The sequence below is a fragment of the Sinohyriopsis cumingii genome, unplaced genomic scaffold (assembly GCF_028554795.1).
Source record: "Sinohyriopsis cumingii isolate HCF-2022 unplaced genomic scaffold, ASM2855479v2 utg000622l, whole genome shotgun sequence".
Taxonomy (NCBI): domain Eukaryota; kingdom Metazoa; phylum Mollusca; class Bivalvia; order Unionida; family Unionidae; genus Sinohyriopsis; species Sinohyriopsis cumingii.
In genome coordinates, this window is record NW_028315918.1 from 328,498 (window position 1) to 345,271 (window position 16,774).

Genomic DNA, 16,774 nt, shown 5'->3' on the forward strand with positions numbered 1-16,774 from the left:
TGTACGTTTTCTGAAGTAACATTTTACAAATGCAAAACATGTAATGGAAAGCCTGGAAAAATTCATAATCTGAAAAAGGCCATATTTTGGCTAATGAGTATATTGCCATTTTATCGTTAGAAACATTTAAAATCTTTATTACTGCATTCTTCATTATTCTGATGGATAAGATATCCAAGACCAAAAATAAAATACTAAAAAAACTGTGATTTTTTTAATAGCCTGTTTCATCGAATCATATAGCACGGAACAAGAGATTTTAATTTTTACTAATTGTTTGGGAGGGTGAGAAGAAGTGTTCTTTAATGCCCTATTTTTTGGATATAAACTCAAAAGTTCAAAATTGTTATAACATTATTCTTCTTCAGAAAAAAGTTCAGGCAGAAGAATATGTGACACAGGAGACGGTACAGGAGGCCCTGAACATACTGAAAGGGGCCGTCATGATTGTGTATCCCATGGGGTTGCCTCCGTATGAGCCAGTAAAGCTAGAACTGGAGAATAATGAGGATTTACAGGGCACTCAGGTATGTACTAATGCTAATTGCTGATTGGATCTTTCACAATGAATTGAACATTCTGATTGGATGAGTCTTTACAATAAAAACACCAGTGAGTGTGAAATAGTCTAAGTCATCTCTAAAATCATTGCTTTAAAATTTTGTGGCTTGGTTAATAAGTACATATTCATTGGTTCTTAATTTTGTGAATTTGTCAGGTGAAAAAAAACACAGCTATTTAAAATATTGAGAGACGATGTATAAATCTCAACTAAAGATGAAACCAACATTCACTTCCATAAATATTTTAGTGATAACCAATTTGAATCGATTTATCTCAATTTACATCTTTTGGGGCGTGAATACCAATTTAAACTGATTTATCGCAATTTACAGCTTTGGGGAGTGAATACCAATTTGAACAGATTTATCTCAATTTACAGCTTTGGGGAGTGAATACCAATTTGAACAGATATATCTCAGTATACAGCTTTTGGGGTGTGAATACCAATTTGAACTGATTTATCGCAATTTACAGCTTTGGGGAGTGAATACCAATTTGAACCGATTTATCTCAATTTACAGCTTTGGGGAGTGAATACCAATTTAAACCGATTTATCTCAATTTACAGCTTTGGGGAGTGAATACCAATTTGAGCCGATTTATCTCAATTTACAGCTTTGGGGAGTGAATACCAGTTTGAAATGATTTATCTCAATTTACAGCTTTGGGGAGTGAATACCAATTTGAAATGATTTATCTCAATTTACAGCTTTGGGGAGTGAATACCAATTTGAACCGATTTATCGCAATTTACAGCTTTGGGGAGTGAATACCAATTTGAACTGATTTATCTCAATTTACAGCTTTGGGGAGTGAATACCAATTTGAACCAATTTATCTCAATTTACAGCTTTGGGGAGTGAATACCAATTTGAAATGATTTATCTCAATTTACAGTTTTTGTGGAGTAAATACCAATTTGAACCAGTTTATTTAAATTTACAATTTTGGAGAGGGAATACCAATTTCAACTGATTTTTGTCTTAATTTTCAATTTTTGGGGAGTGATCACTGATTTATCTAAATGTACAGTTTTTGGGTAGTGATACCAATTTACAGTGATTTATCTCAGTTGACAGCTTATGGGGAGGGAATACCAATTTTAACTGATTTGAGCATATTGAAATCAGCCATGCAAACAAAAGGCAAACAGATGTGATTTTTCCATCTTAAACTATATGATGAGTCCATTTTTTGTTAGTTGTAATGTTTGACAGATGTCATCAAGAATGATTTTCTTGATTATTTTGTTTTCAGGAAAAATAGTTTGTCCTATTGATCATGGAAATGTTTTGATAAACTGGTAACTTTTATATATTACATGATGTAAGTGTCGATCATTTAAAATAGTTAAAAAGATTAAAATTGTACAAGAATGAATGCAAACCAAACAAAAATGAAAACAACGGTCCTGCTGAAGTTTTTATAATTTCAATAAACGTCAGAGTTGAAGTCACATATTTCTGTAACTTGGAATTAGTAAAGTGATTCATTGAATACTCACAGAAATTTATGTTGAGATACTTGTCACAATGTGCTTTTAGAATTTCAAAATCTAATATGTCCTTTCAAACTATTACTTGGACAGTGTTTTGATGAATGACATTTTTATGTCCTGTTATGAAAGCATTAATAAAATGACAAGCAAATTATAATTTGTTGAAAATATTTATTAGAAACAGTTTTTTCCCCCATAAAATTGGTGGATTACTTATTGGTTCAACTTTCAGGCTTCACTTGAAGTGATTGAAGAGGCCAATGCTTCCATATGGTTCTCTGGCAAAGAGATGCTGAGGGGAAAGAAGCTAAAGGATTTCATAGGCAAAAACGAGAAGACAAAAGTTGTAGCCAAGTTACAGAAGGTAAGTTCAATAGGGAATGTGGTTAACCTATAATTTTCTGTGGACATTGCTATTACAGTATTTTTATCTAAGTCTCCCTTAAAAAAAACAATGATAACCCATGCACCAACAAAAATATAAAAAAATATGGTGAATAGTTTACACTCTACATTTTTCATCCATATTACAAACAGATTTAAAACTTGTTCAGTTTATTCTTGGTAGCTTGGCTGCTGGAGTGAAATAGTTTTCCAAGTTAAAGAAACTTGAAAAACCACCGGAGCCTTTGAGCTTGGATTGATGCCCATTTGCCCATACACATTCAGGAACTGGGCATTGAACCAGTAACTGTAGAGGTGCAAAGTGATTGCATTTTCCATTGCATTATCCAGGCTCAAAATCTGTCTCATAATTATAGATTTATAAATTTACTGCTATTATATATGAGGCCTTTAGTTTCAAATTTATTGCCATTATAGATGAGGCCTTTAGTTTTAAATTTACTGCCATTATAGATGAGGCCATTAGTTTTAAATTTACTGCTATAATAGATGAGGCCTTTAGTTTTAAATTTACTGCTATTATATATGAGGCCTTTAGTTTCAAATTTATTGCCATTATAGATGAGGCCTTTAGTTTTAAATTTACTGCCATTATAGATGGGCCTTTAGTTTCAAATTTACTGCCATTATAGATGAGGCCTTTAGTTTCAAATTTGCTGCTATAATAGATGTGGTCTTTAGTTTCAAATTTACTGCCATTATAGATGAGTCCTTTAGTTTTAAATTTACTGCCATTATAGATGAGGCCATTAGTTTTAAATTTACTGCTATTATAGATTAGGCCTTTGTTATAAATTTACTGTTACTATAGATGAGGCCTTTAGTTTTTAAATTTACTGTTACTATAGATGAGGCCTTTAGTTTTAAATTTACTGCTATTATGGATGAGGCCTTTAGTTTTAAATTTACTGTTACTATAGATGATGCCTTTAGTTTTGAATTTAGTGCTATTATAGATTAGGCCTTTGTTATAAATTTACTAATATTGTGAAAAAGCTTTTAAAACCTTACATTTTTATTGGGCATAGAAAGGCTGAAACCCCTACATTTACCTATCTTTTATATGGTACAGATAGGCTGAAACTCCTGCATTTGTCTGTCATTTATGAAGGGAGCTTTTGTATCTCAATTAGCAGAGCATCAGACTCCTATTCTAAGGGTCATTGGTTTGATACCAACCACGCCAGTATGGATCAGCTGCCACAGCATGTCTTTGGGAAGGACATTTACCTCCCTTTAACATTGCATCATATAGCCAATACCATGATAAAAGAAAAACCAAACAAATTAAGTTTGATGATGCTTAAGTGTTGTGAGTTGTGTTCTGAAGGAAAGGACTCCAATGCAAATATAAATCTGGGGTAATCTCCATCAATTTATCTTAAAATGGAATCTAGATACACTGGTAAAAGATAAATAACATTTCATTGTACATCTATATATGTACAATAAAATCTTTTTAATCCAACACATGTTCAGTGAAGCCTTGTTAATCCAACACATATACAGTGAAGCCTTGTTAATCCAACACATGTACAGTGATGTCTTGATAATCCAACACATATACAGTGAAGCCTTGTTAATCCAACACATGTACAGTGATGTCTTGATAATCCAACACATGTATATTGATGTCTTGATAATCCAACACATGTGCAGAAAAGCCTTGTTAATCCAGCATAAACCTCTACCATTTAAAGCATCAAGTTTAACTGTCAGCAAAATGTTTACCCCAGTAAGTCTTCAAATCACGGACATTGCATATGAATATTAGGCCGTATGATACCGTCAGACTTGATTATAGTATACATGCGTGTAAAATAACCTTTCATTTAAAGGTCTTGATCTAAAATTCTGGTCATGATCTAAAATACATGTTCAATTTTTGATCATGATTTAAAATAACAATGTCTGGTCCAGGTCTAAAATACAATTTTCAGGTCCTCATCTAAAACACAATGTCTAGTCCTTTTCTAAATTAAAATTTCTGGTCATAGTTTAAAATACAATTTTCAGGTCCTCATCTAAAACACAATGTCTAGTCCTTATCTAAATTAAAATTTCTGGTCATAGTTTAAAATACAATTTTCAGGTCCTCATCTAAAACACAATGTCTAGTCCTTATCTAAATTAAAATTTCTGGTCGTAGTTTAAAATACAATTTTCAGGTCCTCATCTAAAACACAATGTCTAGTCCTTATCTAAATTAAAATTTCTGGTCATAGTTTAAAATACAATTTTCAGGTCCTCATCTAAAACACAGTGTCTAGTCCTTATCTAAATTAAAATTTCTGGTCATAGTTTAAAATACAATTTTCAGGTCCTCATCTAAAACACAATGTCTAGTCCTTATCTAAATTAAAATTTCTGGTCATAGTTTAAAATACAATTTTCAGGTCCTCATCTAAAACACAATGTCTAGTCCTTATCTAAATTAAAATTTCTGGTCATAGTTTAAAATACAATTTCAGGTCATAATCTAAAACACAATGTCTAGTCCTTATCTAAATTAAAATTTCTGGTCGTAGTTTAAAATACAATTTTCAGGTCCTCATCTAAAACACAGTGTCTAATCCTTATCTAAATTAAAATTTCTGGTCGTAGTTTAAAATACAATTTTCAGGTCCTCATCTAAAACACAATGTCTAGTCCTTTTCTAAATTAAAATTTCTGGTCATAGTTTAAAATACAATTTTCAGGTCCTCATCTAAAACACAATGTCTAGTCCTTATCTAAATTAAAATTTCTGGTCATAGTTTAAAATACAATTTTCAGGTCCTCATCTAAAACACAATGTCTAGTCCTTATCTAAATTAAAATTTCTGGTCATAGTTTAAAATACAATTTTCAGGTCCTCATCTAAAACACAGTGTCTAATCCTTATCTAAATTAAAATTTCTGGTCGTAGTTTAAAATACAATTTTCAGGTCCTCATCTAAAACACAGTGTCTAATCCTTATCTAAATTAAAATTTATGGTCGTAGTTTAAAATACAATTTTCAGGTCCTCATCTAAAACACAATGTCTAGTCCTTATCTAAATTAAAATTTCTGGTCGTAGTTTAAAATACAATTTCAGGTCATAATCTAAAACACAGTGTCTAATCCTTATCTAAATTAAAATTTATGGTCGTAGTTTAAAATACAATTTTCAGGTCCTCATCTAAAACACAGTGTCTAGTCCTTATCTAAATTAAAATTTCTGGTCGTAGTTTAAAATACAATTTTCAGGTCCTCATCTAAAACACAGTGTCTAATCCTTATCTAAATTAAAATTTATGGTTGTAGTTTAAAATACAATTTTCAGGTCCTCATCTAAAACACAATGTCTAGTCCTTATCTAAATTAAAATTTCTGGTCATAGTTTAAAATACAATTTCAGGTCCTCATCTAAAACACAATGTCTAGTCCTTTTCTAAATTAAAATTTCTGGTCGTAGTTTAAAATACAATTTTCAGGTCCTCATCTAAAACACAATGTCTAGTCCTTATCTAAATTAAAATTTCTGGTCATAGTTTAAAATACAATTTCAGGTCCTCATCTAAAACACAATGTCTAGTCCTTATCTAAATTAAAATTTCTGGTTGTAGTTTAAAATACAATTTTCAGGTCCTCATCTAAAACACAATGTCTAGTCCTTATCTAAATTAAAATTTCTGGTCATAGTTTAAAATACAATTTCAGGTCCTCATCTAAAACACAATGTCTAGTCCTTATCTAAATTAAAATTTCTGGTCATAGTTTAAAATACAATTTCAGGTCCTCATCTAAAACACAATGTCTAGTCCTTATCTAAATTAAAATTTCTGGTCATAGTTTAAAATACAATTTCAGGTCCTCATCTAAAACACAATGTCTAGTCCTTATCTAAATTAAAATTTCTGGTCATAGTTTAAAATACAATTTTCAGGTCCTCATCTAAAACACAATGTCTAGTCCTTATCTAAATTAAAATTTCTGGTTGTAGTTTAAAATACAATTTTTAGGTCCTCATCTAAAACACAATGTCTAGTCCTTATCTAAATTAAAATTTCTGGTCATAGTTTAAAATACAATTTCAGGTCCTCATCTAAAACACAATGTCTAGTCCTTATCTAAATTAAAATTTCTGGTCATAGTTTAAAATACAATTTCAGGTCCTCATCTAAAACACAATGTCTAGTCCTTATCTAAATTAAAATTTCTGGTCATAGTTTAAAATACAATTTCAGGTCCTCATCTAAAACACAATGTCTAGTCCTTATCTAAATTAAAATTTCTGGTCATAGTTTAAAATACAATTTTCAGGTCCTCATCTAAAACACAATGTCTAGTCCTTATCTAAATTAAAATTTCTGGTTGTAGTTTAAAATACAATTTTCAGGTCCTCATCTAAAACACAATGTCTAGTCCTTATCTAAATTAAAATTTCTGGTTGTAGTTTAAAATACAATTTTTAGGTCCTCATCTAAAACACAATGTCTAGTCCTTATCTAAATTAAAATTTCTGGTCATAGTTTAAAATACAATTTCAGGTCATAATCTAAAACACAGTGTCTAATCCTTATCTAAATTAAAATTTATGGTCATAGTTTAAAATACAATTTCAGGTCATAATCTAAAACACAATGTCTAGTCCTTATCTAAATTAAAATTTCTGGTCGTAGTTTAAAATACAATTTCAGGTCCTCATCTAAAACACAATGTCTAGTCCTTATCTAAATTAAAATTTCTGGTCATAGTTTAAAATACAATTTCAGGTCCTCATCTAAAACACAATGTCTAGTCCTTATCTAAATTAAAATTTATGGTCATAGTTTAAAATACAATTTTCAGGTCCTCATCTAAAACACAATGTCTAATCCTTATCTAAATTAAAATTTATGGTCATAGTTTAAAATACAATTTCAGGTCCTCATCTAAAACACAGTGTCTAATCCTTATCTAAATTAAAATTTATGGTCATAGTTTAAAATACAATTTCAGGTCATAATCGAAAACACAATGTCTAGTCCTTATCTAAATTAAAATTTCTGGTCATAGTTTAAAATACAATTTCAGGTCATAATCTAAAACACAATTTCTGGTATTGATATAAAATACAACGTCTAGTCTGAGTGTAAAATAAAATTTCTTGTCCTAATTTAAAATACAATTTCTGCCTCTGATGTAAAAATATTTTAATGTCCTGATCTAAAATTCAGTTTCTGTTATTGATCTAAAATAGATTTTCTGGTCCAGATCTAAATACAATTTTGTTTTGTCCTGAAGTAAAACACAATTTCTAGTTATGATACTAAATAAAATTGTTGGTCCTGGTCTGAAACACAATTTCTGGTTATGATACTAAATAAAATTGTTGGTCTTGGTCTGAAACACAATTTCTGGTTATGATACTAAATAAAATTGTTGTTTTCTGGTCTAAAACACAATTTCTGGTTATGATACTAAATAAAATTGTTGTTTCCTGGTCTGAAACACAATTTCTGGTTATGATACTAAATAAAATTGTTGTTTCCTGGTCTGAAACACATTTTCTGGTTATGATACTAAATAAAATTGTTGTTTCCTGGTCTGAAACACATTTTCTGGTTATGATACTAAATAAAATTGTTGTTTCCTGGTCTGAAACACATTTTCTGGTTATGATACTAAATAAAATTGTTGTTTCTTAGTCTAAAACACATTTTCTGGTTATGATACTAAATAAAATTGTTGTTTCCTGGTCTGAAACACATTTTCTGGTTATGATACTAAATAAAATTGTTGTTTCCTGGTCTGAAACACATTTTCTGGTTATGATACTAAATAAAATTGTTGTTTCCTGGTCTAAAACACAATTTCTGGTCATGATAACTAAATAAAATTGTTTCCTGGTCTGAGACACATTTTCTGGTCAAGACCTATTTTTTTAAGAGTTAAAACTGCAACATTTGCTGAAATTTGTAAATGTGTGCATTTAGTACGATAATTGTTTAATCTAAATATTTAGAAACTCCAACTTTGCCCTTGTCTTCAAATTAGACCTCACAGCTGATGGCTTATTATATTTAAAATACTGACAATGTGCAGTTCGTGCCTTACATTGCTCAGCTTGGGATTGTTTTATTTGTGGTATATGCCATACTGTCTCAACTTGGGATTGTTTTATTTGCAGCGCTTGCCATACCACCCTCAACGTGGGATTGTTTTATTTGCATGCTGTACTGACCTCAGCTTGGGGTTATTTTATTTGTGGTTCATGGTTGTTTAAAATGTGGCACATGCTATTCTGACATCAGTTTGGGATTATTTTATTTGCAGTTGATGCCTTACCTTGCTCATCTTGGGATTATTTTATTCATAGTTCATGCCTTACCTTGCTCAACTTGGGATTGTTGTATTCATAGTTCATGCCTAACCTTGCTCAACTTGGGATTATTTTATTCGTAGTTCATGCCTTACCTTGCTCAACTGGGGATTGTTTTATTCGTAGTTCATGCCTTACCTTGCTCAACTTGGGATTGTTTTATTCATAGTTCATGCCTTACCTTGCTCAACTTGGAATTGTTGTATTCATAGTTCATGCCTTACCTTGCTCAACTTGGGATTGTTGTATTCATAGTTCATGCCTAACCTTGCTCAACTTGGGATTATTTTATTTGCAGTGCTTGCCATACTGCCTCAACTTGGGATTATTTTATTCATAGTTCATGCCTTACCTTGCTCAGCTTGGGATTATTTTATTTGCAGTTCATGCCTTACCTTGCTCAACTTCGGATTATTTTATTTGCAGTGCTTGCCATACTGCCTCAACTTGGGATTATTTTCTTCATAGTTCATGCCTTACCTTGCTCAACTTGGGATTATTTTATTTGCAGTTCATGCCTTACCTTGCTCAACTTGGGATTATTTTATTCATAGTTCATGCCTTACCTTGCTCAACTTGGGATTGTTTTATTCATAGTTCATGCCTAACCTTGCTCAACTTGGGATTATTTTATTCGTAGTTCATGCCTTACCTTGCTCAACTGGGGATTGTTTTATTCGTAGTTCATGCTTTACCTTGCTCAACTTGGGATTGTTTTATTCGTAGTTCATGCCTAACCTTGCTCAACTTGGGATTGTTGTATTCATAGTTCATGCCTTACCTTGCTCAACTTGGGATTGTTGTATTCATAGTTCATGCCTAACCTTGCTCAACTTGGGATTTTTTTATTTGCAGTGCTTGCCATACTGCCTCAACTTGGGATTATTTTATTCGTTGTTCATGCCTTACCTTGCTCAACTTGGGATTATTTTCTTCGTAGTTCATGCCTTACCTTGCTCAACTTGGGATTGTTTTATTCGTAGTTCATGCCTTACCTTGCTCAACTTGGGATTGTTTTATTCGTAGTTCATGCCTTACCTTGCTCAACTTGGGATTGTTTTATTCATAGTTCATGCCTTACCTTGCTCAACTTGGGATTATTTTATTTGTAGTTCATGCCTTACCTTGCTCAACTTGGGATTATTTTATTCATAGTTCATGCCTTACATTGCTCAACTTGGGATTGTTTTATTCATAGTTCATGCCTTACCTTGCTCAACTGGGGATTGTTTTATTCGTAGTTCATGCCTTACCTTGCTCAACTTGGGATTGTTGTATTCATAGTTCATGCCTTACCTTGCTCAACTTGGGATTGTTGTATTCATAGTTCATGCCTAACCTTGCTCAACTTGGGATTATTTTATTTGCAGTGCTTGCCATACTGCCTCAGCTTGGGATTATTTTATTCATAGTTCATGCCTTACCTTGCTCAACTTGGGATTGTTTTATTTGTAGTTCATGCCTTACCTTGCTCAACTTGGGATTGTTTTATTTGTAGTTCATGCCTTACCTTGCTCAACTTGGGATTATTTTATTCATAGTTCATGCCTTACCTTGCTCAACTTGGGATTATTTTCTTCGTAGTTCATGCCTTACCTTGCTCAACTTGGGATTGTTTTATTTGTAGTTCATGCCTTACCTTGCTCAACTTGGGATTGTTGTATTCATAGTTCATGCCTTACCTTGCTCAACTTGGGATTGTTGTATTCATAGTTCATGCCTAACCTTGCTCAACTTGGGATTATTTTATTTGCAGTGCTTGCCATACTGCCTCAACTTGGGATTATTTTATTCATAGTTCATGCCTTACCTTGCTCAACTTGGGATTGTTTTATTTGTAGTTCATGCCTTACCTTGCTCAACTTGGGATTATTTTATTCATAGTTCATGCCTTACCTTGCTCAACTTGGGATTATTTTCTTCGTAGTTCATGCCTTACCTTGCTCAACTTGGGATTGTTTTATTTGTAGTTCATGCCTTACCTTGCTCAACTTGGGATTGTTGTATTCATAGTTCATGCCTTACCTTGCTCAACTTGGGATTGTTGTATTCATAGTTCATGCCTAACCTTGCTCAACTTGGGATTATTTTATTTGCAGTGCTTGCCATACTGCCTCAACTTGGGATTATTTTATTCATAGTTCATGCCTTACCTTGCTCAACTTGGGATTGTTTTATTTGTAGTTCATGCCTTACCTTGCTCAACTTGGGATTGTTTTATTCGTAGTTCATGCCTTACCTTGCTCAACTTGGGATTGTTTTATTTGTAGTTCATGCCTTACATTGCTCAACTTGGGATTGTTTTATTCGTAGTTCATGCCTTACCTTGCTCAACTTGGGATTGTTTTATTTGTAGTTCATGCCTTACATTGCTCAACTTGGGATTGTTTTATTCGTAGTTCATGCCTTACCTTGCTCAACTTGGGATTGTTTTATTCATAGTTCATGCCTTACCTTGCTCAACTGGGGATTGTTTTATTCGTAGTTCATGCCTTACCTTGCTCAACTTGGGATTATTTTATTCATAGTTCATGCCTTACCTTGCTCAACTTGGGATTATTTTATTCATAGTTCATGCCTTACCTTGCTCATCTTGGGATTGTTTTATTCATAGTTCATGCCTTACCTTGCTCAGCTGGGGATTGTTTTATTCGTAGTTCATGCCTTACCTTGCTCAACTTGGGATTGTTTTATTTGTAGTTCATGCCTTACCTTGCTCAACTTGGGATTGTTTTATTCATAGTTCATGCCTTACCTTGCTCAACTTGGGATTGTTTTATTCGTAGTTCATGCCTTACCTTGCTCAGCTTGGGATTATTTTATTTGCTGAACATCTTGTAACTCTTATTATGTCAGAGTCAGATGAGCTGTCCATAAATGTGAGGCTTTTGTAAGATCTACAATAAATAAATGCTTAAAAAACTGGAAATGGGGTTTCCGTTAATGAGGATGCATTCCAATGATAAATAATGTGCTTTTTGAAAAATCCCCACGACAGCAGCATCATCCTTATGTACAGTTTTGTGTAATTTGTGGTACAATAAATTTTTGTCAACTTCAGCTTTTTTCCTAGCAATGCCACTTTTGATGTGAGAATGATCCATACATTAAAAACAGGAAATAACAGAAAATTTGTTTAACATTTTGGGCAATTCCTGTGTTATTAAAAGCTACACACATATTTGTTTACACTTGCCAATTTTATAAATGCTTACTAGCAGTCAACTAAAATAAACTGTTTACACTGTAAATAAAATAAGCCATTTACACTATAAACTAAAATAAACTATTTACATTATAAACTAAAATAAACCATTTATACTATAAACTAAAATAAACCATTTACACTATAAACTAAAATAAACCATTTGCACTATAACCTAAAATAAACCATTTACACCATAAACTTAAATAAACCATTTACAGATATAAACTAAAATAAACCATTTACACTATAAACTAAAATAAACCATTTACACTATAAACTAAATTAAACCATTTACACCTTAAACTAAAATAAACCATTTGCACTATAACCTAAAATAAACCATTTACACCATAAACTTAAATAAACCATTTACAGATATAAACTAAAATAAACTATTTACACTATAAACTAAAATAAACCATTTACACTATAAACTAAATTAAACCATTTACACCTTAAACTAAAATAAACCATTTGCACTATAAACTAAAATAAACCATTTACACCATAAACTTAAATAAACCATTTACAGATATAAACTAAAATAAACCATTTACACTATAAACTAAATTAAACCATTTACACCATAACTTAAAATAAACCATTTACACCATAAACTTAAATAAACCATTTACAGATATAAACTAAAATAAACCATTTACACTATAAACTAAATTAAACCATTTACACCTTAAACTAAAATAAACCATTTGCACTATAAACTAAAATAAACCATTTACACCATAAACTTAAATAAACCATTTACAGATATAAACTAAAATAAACCATTTACACTATAAACTAAATTAAACCATTTACACCTTAAACTAAAATAAACCATTTGCACTATAAACTAAAATAAACCATTTACACCATAAACTTAAATAAACCATTTACAGATATAAACTAAAATAAACCATTTACACTATAAACTAAATTAAACCATTTACACCATAACTTAAAATAAACCATTTACACCATAAACTTAAATAAACCATTTACAGATATAAACTAAATTAAACCATTTACACCATAAACTAAAATAAACCATTTACGGATATAAACTAAAATAAACCATTTACGGATATAAACTAAAATAAACCATTTACACCATAAACTAAATCAAACCATTTACACCATAAACTAAAATAAACCATTTACACCATAAACTAAAATAAACCATTTATACCATAAACTAAATCAAACCATTTACACCATAAACTAAAATAAACCATTTACAGATATAAACATTGCTTTCTTATCATTATGACATACTGAGATTGCATGAAAATTAGGATGTGTATGAAAGGTAATCTATCATTATTTTGTTTTAAATATGGATATAAAAACGTATGGAGATAAAGTATGTTCTTTCTTGTTCATTCTTGTTTCCATAATGCAGAAAGGCCAAGGTGCCCCAGGTAGAGAGCCAGTTGTCAGCGAAAATGAACAGAAGCAGATGATGGCATACTACTACAAGAAGCAGGAAGAAATGAAAGTAAAATAGTGATTATTTATTTTTAGAAATACTAGGCATATGATTTAAGATTCACTACTGAATAAAAATTTTAAAACCTTCACAGGTACAGCTGTCAGGATCTGAATAATTGAAATGTCATATCAAGTTGGCAGATTCTTCTCACCAAAAAATCAAATTCCTAAACTTTTAGTTGAAACTATTGTTCTTTGCCTGTACTGTAGATTTGTAATAGAAGATTTAGAGTGGTTCTTATCTGCATCAAAAACAGTATTATTTTTATCTCTGTAATAATAAAGAATTAGTTAATTTCTCTTTGAAAACAACCAAACCAAGTATCAACAGCTTTGGATTGAAGTATGTTAGTGCATTTGAAAGGAATAATAAAGAAGTGTTTCTTCATTTTAGAATGATAACTCACAAAGAAGTGTATACCATTTCTTCATTTTAGAATGATAACTCACAAAGAAGTGTATACCATTTCTTCATTTTAGAATGATAACTCACAAAGAATTGTATACTATTTCTTCATTTTAGAATCATAACTCACAAAGAAGTGCATACCATTTCTTCATTTTAGAATGATAACTCACAAAGAAGTGTATACTATTTCTTCATTTTAGAATGATAACTCACAAACCCACTTCTAATGTGGTCCCAGTACTTTTCTAATGGAAAAAACAAACAGTACCTTTCTTGAAAATCACAATCTCAATGGGTAAATGAATGCACAGTTTACTGCTCATTTTATCATTGAAAGTGGTGGTTCATGCATGTTAATTTGGAATTGGCAGCATTAAATTGACAGATTTTAACAAGAAATCCCATATTTGGAATTGGTAGTATTAAAGACAAATTTTAATAAGAAATCCTATATTTGGAATTGGTAGCATTAAATTTACAGATTTTAACAAGAAATCAAGATCAGTATACCAATTAAAGAAGTCTTGTCAGGTGAAGTTCATGTTTTAATCTTATTTTTGATTTTGTAAAATCCAGTCATTATGAATGTGACGTACCTGCTTCTGTTCGAACATCGAAAGTACTCAGCTTTTTCAGTGATATCTAATAGTGCTTCTATGAGACCCTGATTATGCCAGTAGCTTCTTTTGGGTCGGTGGTTCTAACGTGGGTTTTCCAGAGTTCTTCCTCCACCATTAATACTGGCCGCCATGTATAGCCTATCTTGTGCTGAAAAATGGCATTAAACCCTAGAACAACAACAACAACAACAGACCCTGATTAATTGCTGTCTTTCTGCAGCTTGTCATGTGCTGTCAGTGAAGCAATGTTTAAAATCATTATCTTGAAGAATTAACCAGCCCATAAATATCTATGGTTTGGCCTCAGTAGTTTATGAGTTTGTTTCTAATTATGAAATTTTAGTTCATTGGTGTTCCCTTACAATGGATAACATAGTCTAACCTTAAAAGGGAAGTAACTCCAACTTTACTGATAGATGGGTTTGTGAGCACTGCATGTCAGCTTGATCTTTATTAGGAGTCTGTTGTCACATGACTGGCTTTAATTGTACTTCTTCTGATCTAATATCCATAAGTAAACAAACCTATTTAATGAATATTTGTGTAAAACATTGGAGATTATATTTCTCATGTATCAATGAGTTGTAAACACACTATTCTTCCCACCTCCCATCAAACTTGTAACCAAAATTTGAGACTCTCTAGCTATCCTACCCTTGCCTTTGTTGTGGTTAATGTTTATGGACCCCATCACTTGCAAGCTATCATGTGGTTAATGTTTACGGACCCCATCACTTGAAAGCTATCGTGTGGTTAATGTTTATGGACCCCATCACTTGAAAGCTATCATGTGGTTAATGTTTATGGACCCCATCACTTGGAAGCTATCATGTGGTTAATGTTTATGGACCCCATCACTTGCAAGCTATCATGTGGTTAATGTTTACGGACCCCATCACTTGAAAGCTATCATGTGGTTAATGTTTACGGACCCCATCACTTGCAAGCTATCATGTGGTTAATGTTTACGGACCCCATCACTTGCAAGCTATCATGTGGTTAATGTTTATGGACTCCATCACTTGCAAGCTATCATGTGGTTAATGTTTATGGACCCCATCACTTGCAAGTTATCATGTGGTTAATGTTTATGGACCCCATCACTTGCATGTTATCATGTGGTTAATGTTTACGGACCCCATCACTTGCAAGCTATCATGTGGTTAATGTTTACGGACCCCATCACTTGAAAGCTATCATGTGGTTAATGTTTACGGACCCCATCACTTGCAAGCTATCATGTGGTTAATGTTTACGGACCCCATCACTTGCAAGCTATCATGTGGTTAATGTTTATGGACTCCATCACTTGCAAGCTATCATGTGGTTAATGTTTATGGACCCCATCACTTGCAAGTTATCATGTGGTTAATGTTTACGGACCCCATCACTTGCATGTTATCATGTGGTTAATGTTTATGGACTTGTACACTTCTTTGTGAGTTATCATTCTAAAATGAAGAAATGAAGCCCTAAGTATTCTATCATAAATAAAAGCCTTACTGAAATACACATATCCCTTGATAACTTGCAAGTCATAGGGTCCATAAAAATCATCCACATGATAGCTTGCATCTAGGGCATTCTCACAATGACAGTCCAGTTTTGTGACATCTGGGGCATCCTCACAATGACAGTCCAGTTTGGTGACATCTGGGACAATGTCAGTTGTATATACAGCTATATAAGATGTAAGAAAGCCCATCTGTGTCCGTGACAATTTTCACCCCTGTTTGTACTGTGGAACACTCCCTAAAGATAGTTATTTTTGTGCCCTATTACAGTTTGTGCCAATGGGTACTGCCTAAAGATAGTTATTTTTGTGCCCTATTACAGTTTGTGCCATGGGATACTGCCTAAAGGTAGCTATTTTTGTGCCCTATTACAGTTTGTACCCTGAGATACTGACTAAAGATAGCTATTTTTGTGCCCTATTACAATTTGTACCCTGGAATACTCCCTAAATATAGCTATTTTTGTGCCCTATTAACAGTTTGTACCCTGAGATACTGCCTAAATATAGCTATTTTTGTGCCCTATTACAGTTTGTACCGAGAGATACTGCCTAAAGATAGTTATTTTTGTGCCCTATTATAGTTTATGCAATGGGATACTGCCTAAATATAGCCATTTTTGTGCCATGTTACAGTTTGTACTCTGAGATACTGCATAAGTATAACAAGATTTTAAAGCTAGTCACTGTGGCAGCCATATTAGACCCCTGAGCAATACCATTTTCATTTAGGACCATC

At 32.2% G+C, this 16,774-nt stretch overlaps 1 protein-coding gene across 1 annotated transcript in view; it reads left to right on the plus strand.

The window, feature by feature from the left end:
* The window catches only part of LOC149773636 (cilia- and flagella-associated protein 298-like), a 32,447-nt gene that overhangs the window by 11,657 nt on the left and 4,016 nt on the right, over nucleotides 1-16,774 (plus strand). The window contains exons 5-7 of the mRNA XM_089946271.1: nucleotides 369-527; nucleotides 2,295-2,426; nucleotides 13,405-13,500. Coding sequence (XP_089802397.1) covers nucleotides 369-527; nucleotides 2,295-2,426; nucleotides 13,405-13,500 — 387 coding nt within the window. The remainder of the gene's footprint in view (nucleotides 1-368; nucleotides 528-2,294; nucleotides 2,427-13,404; nucleotides 13,501-16,774) is intronic.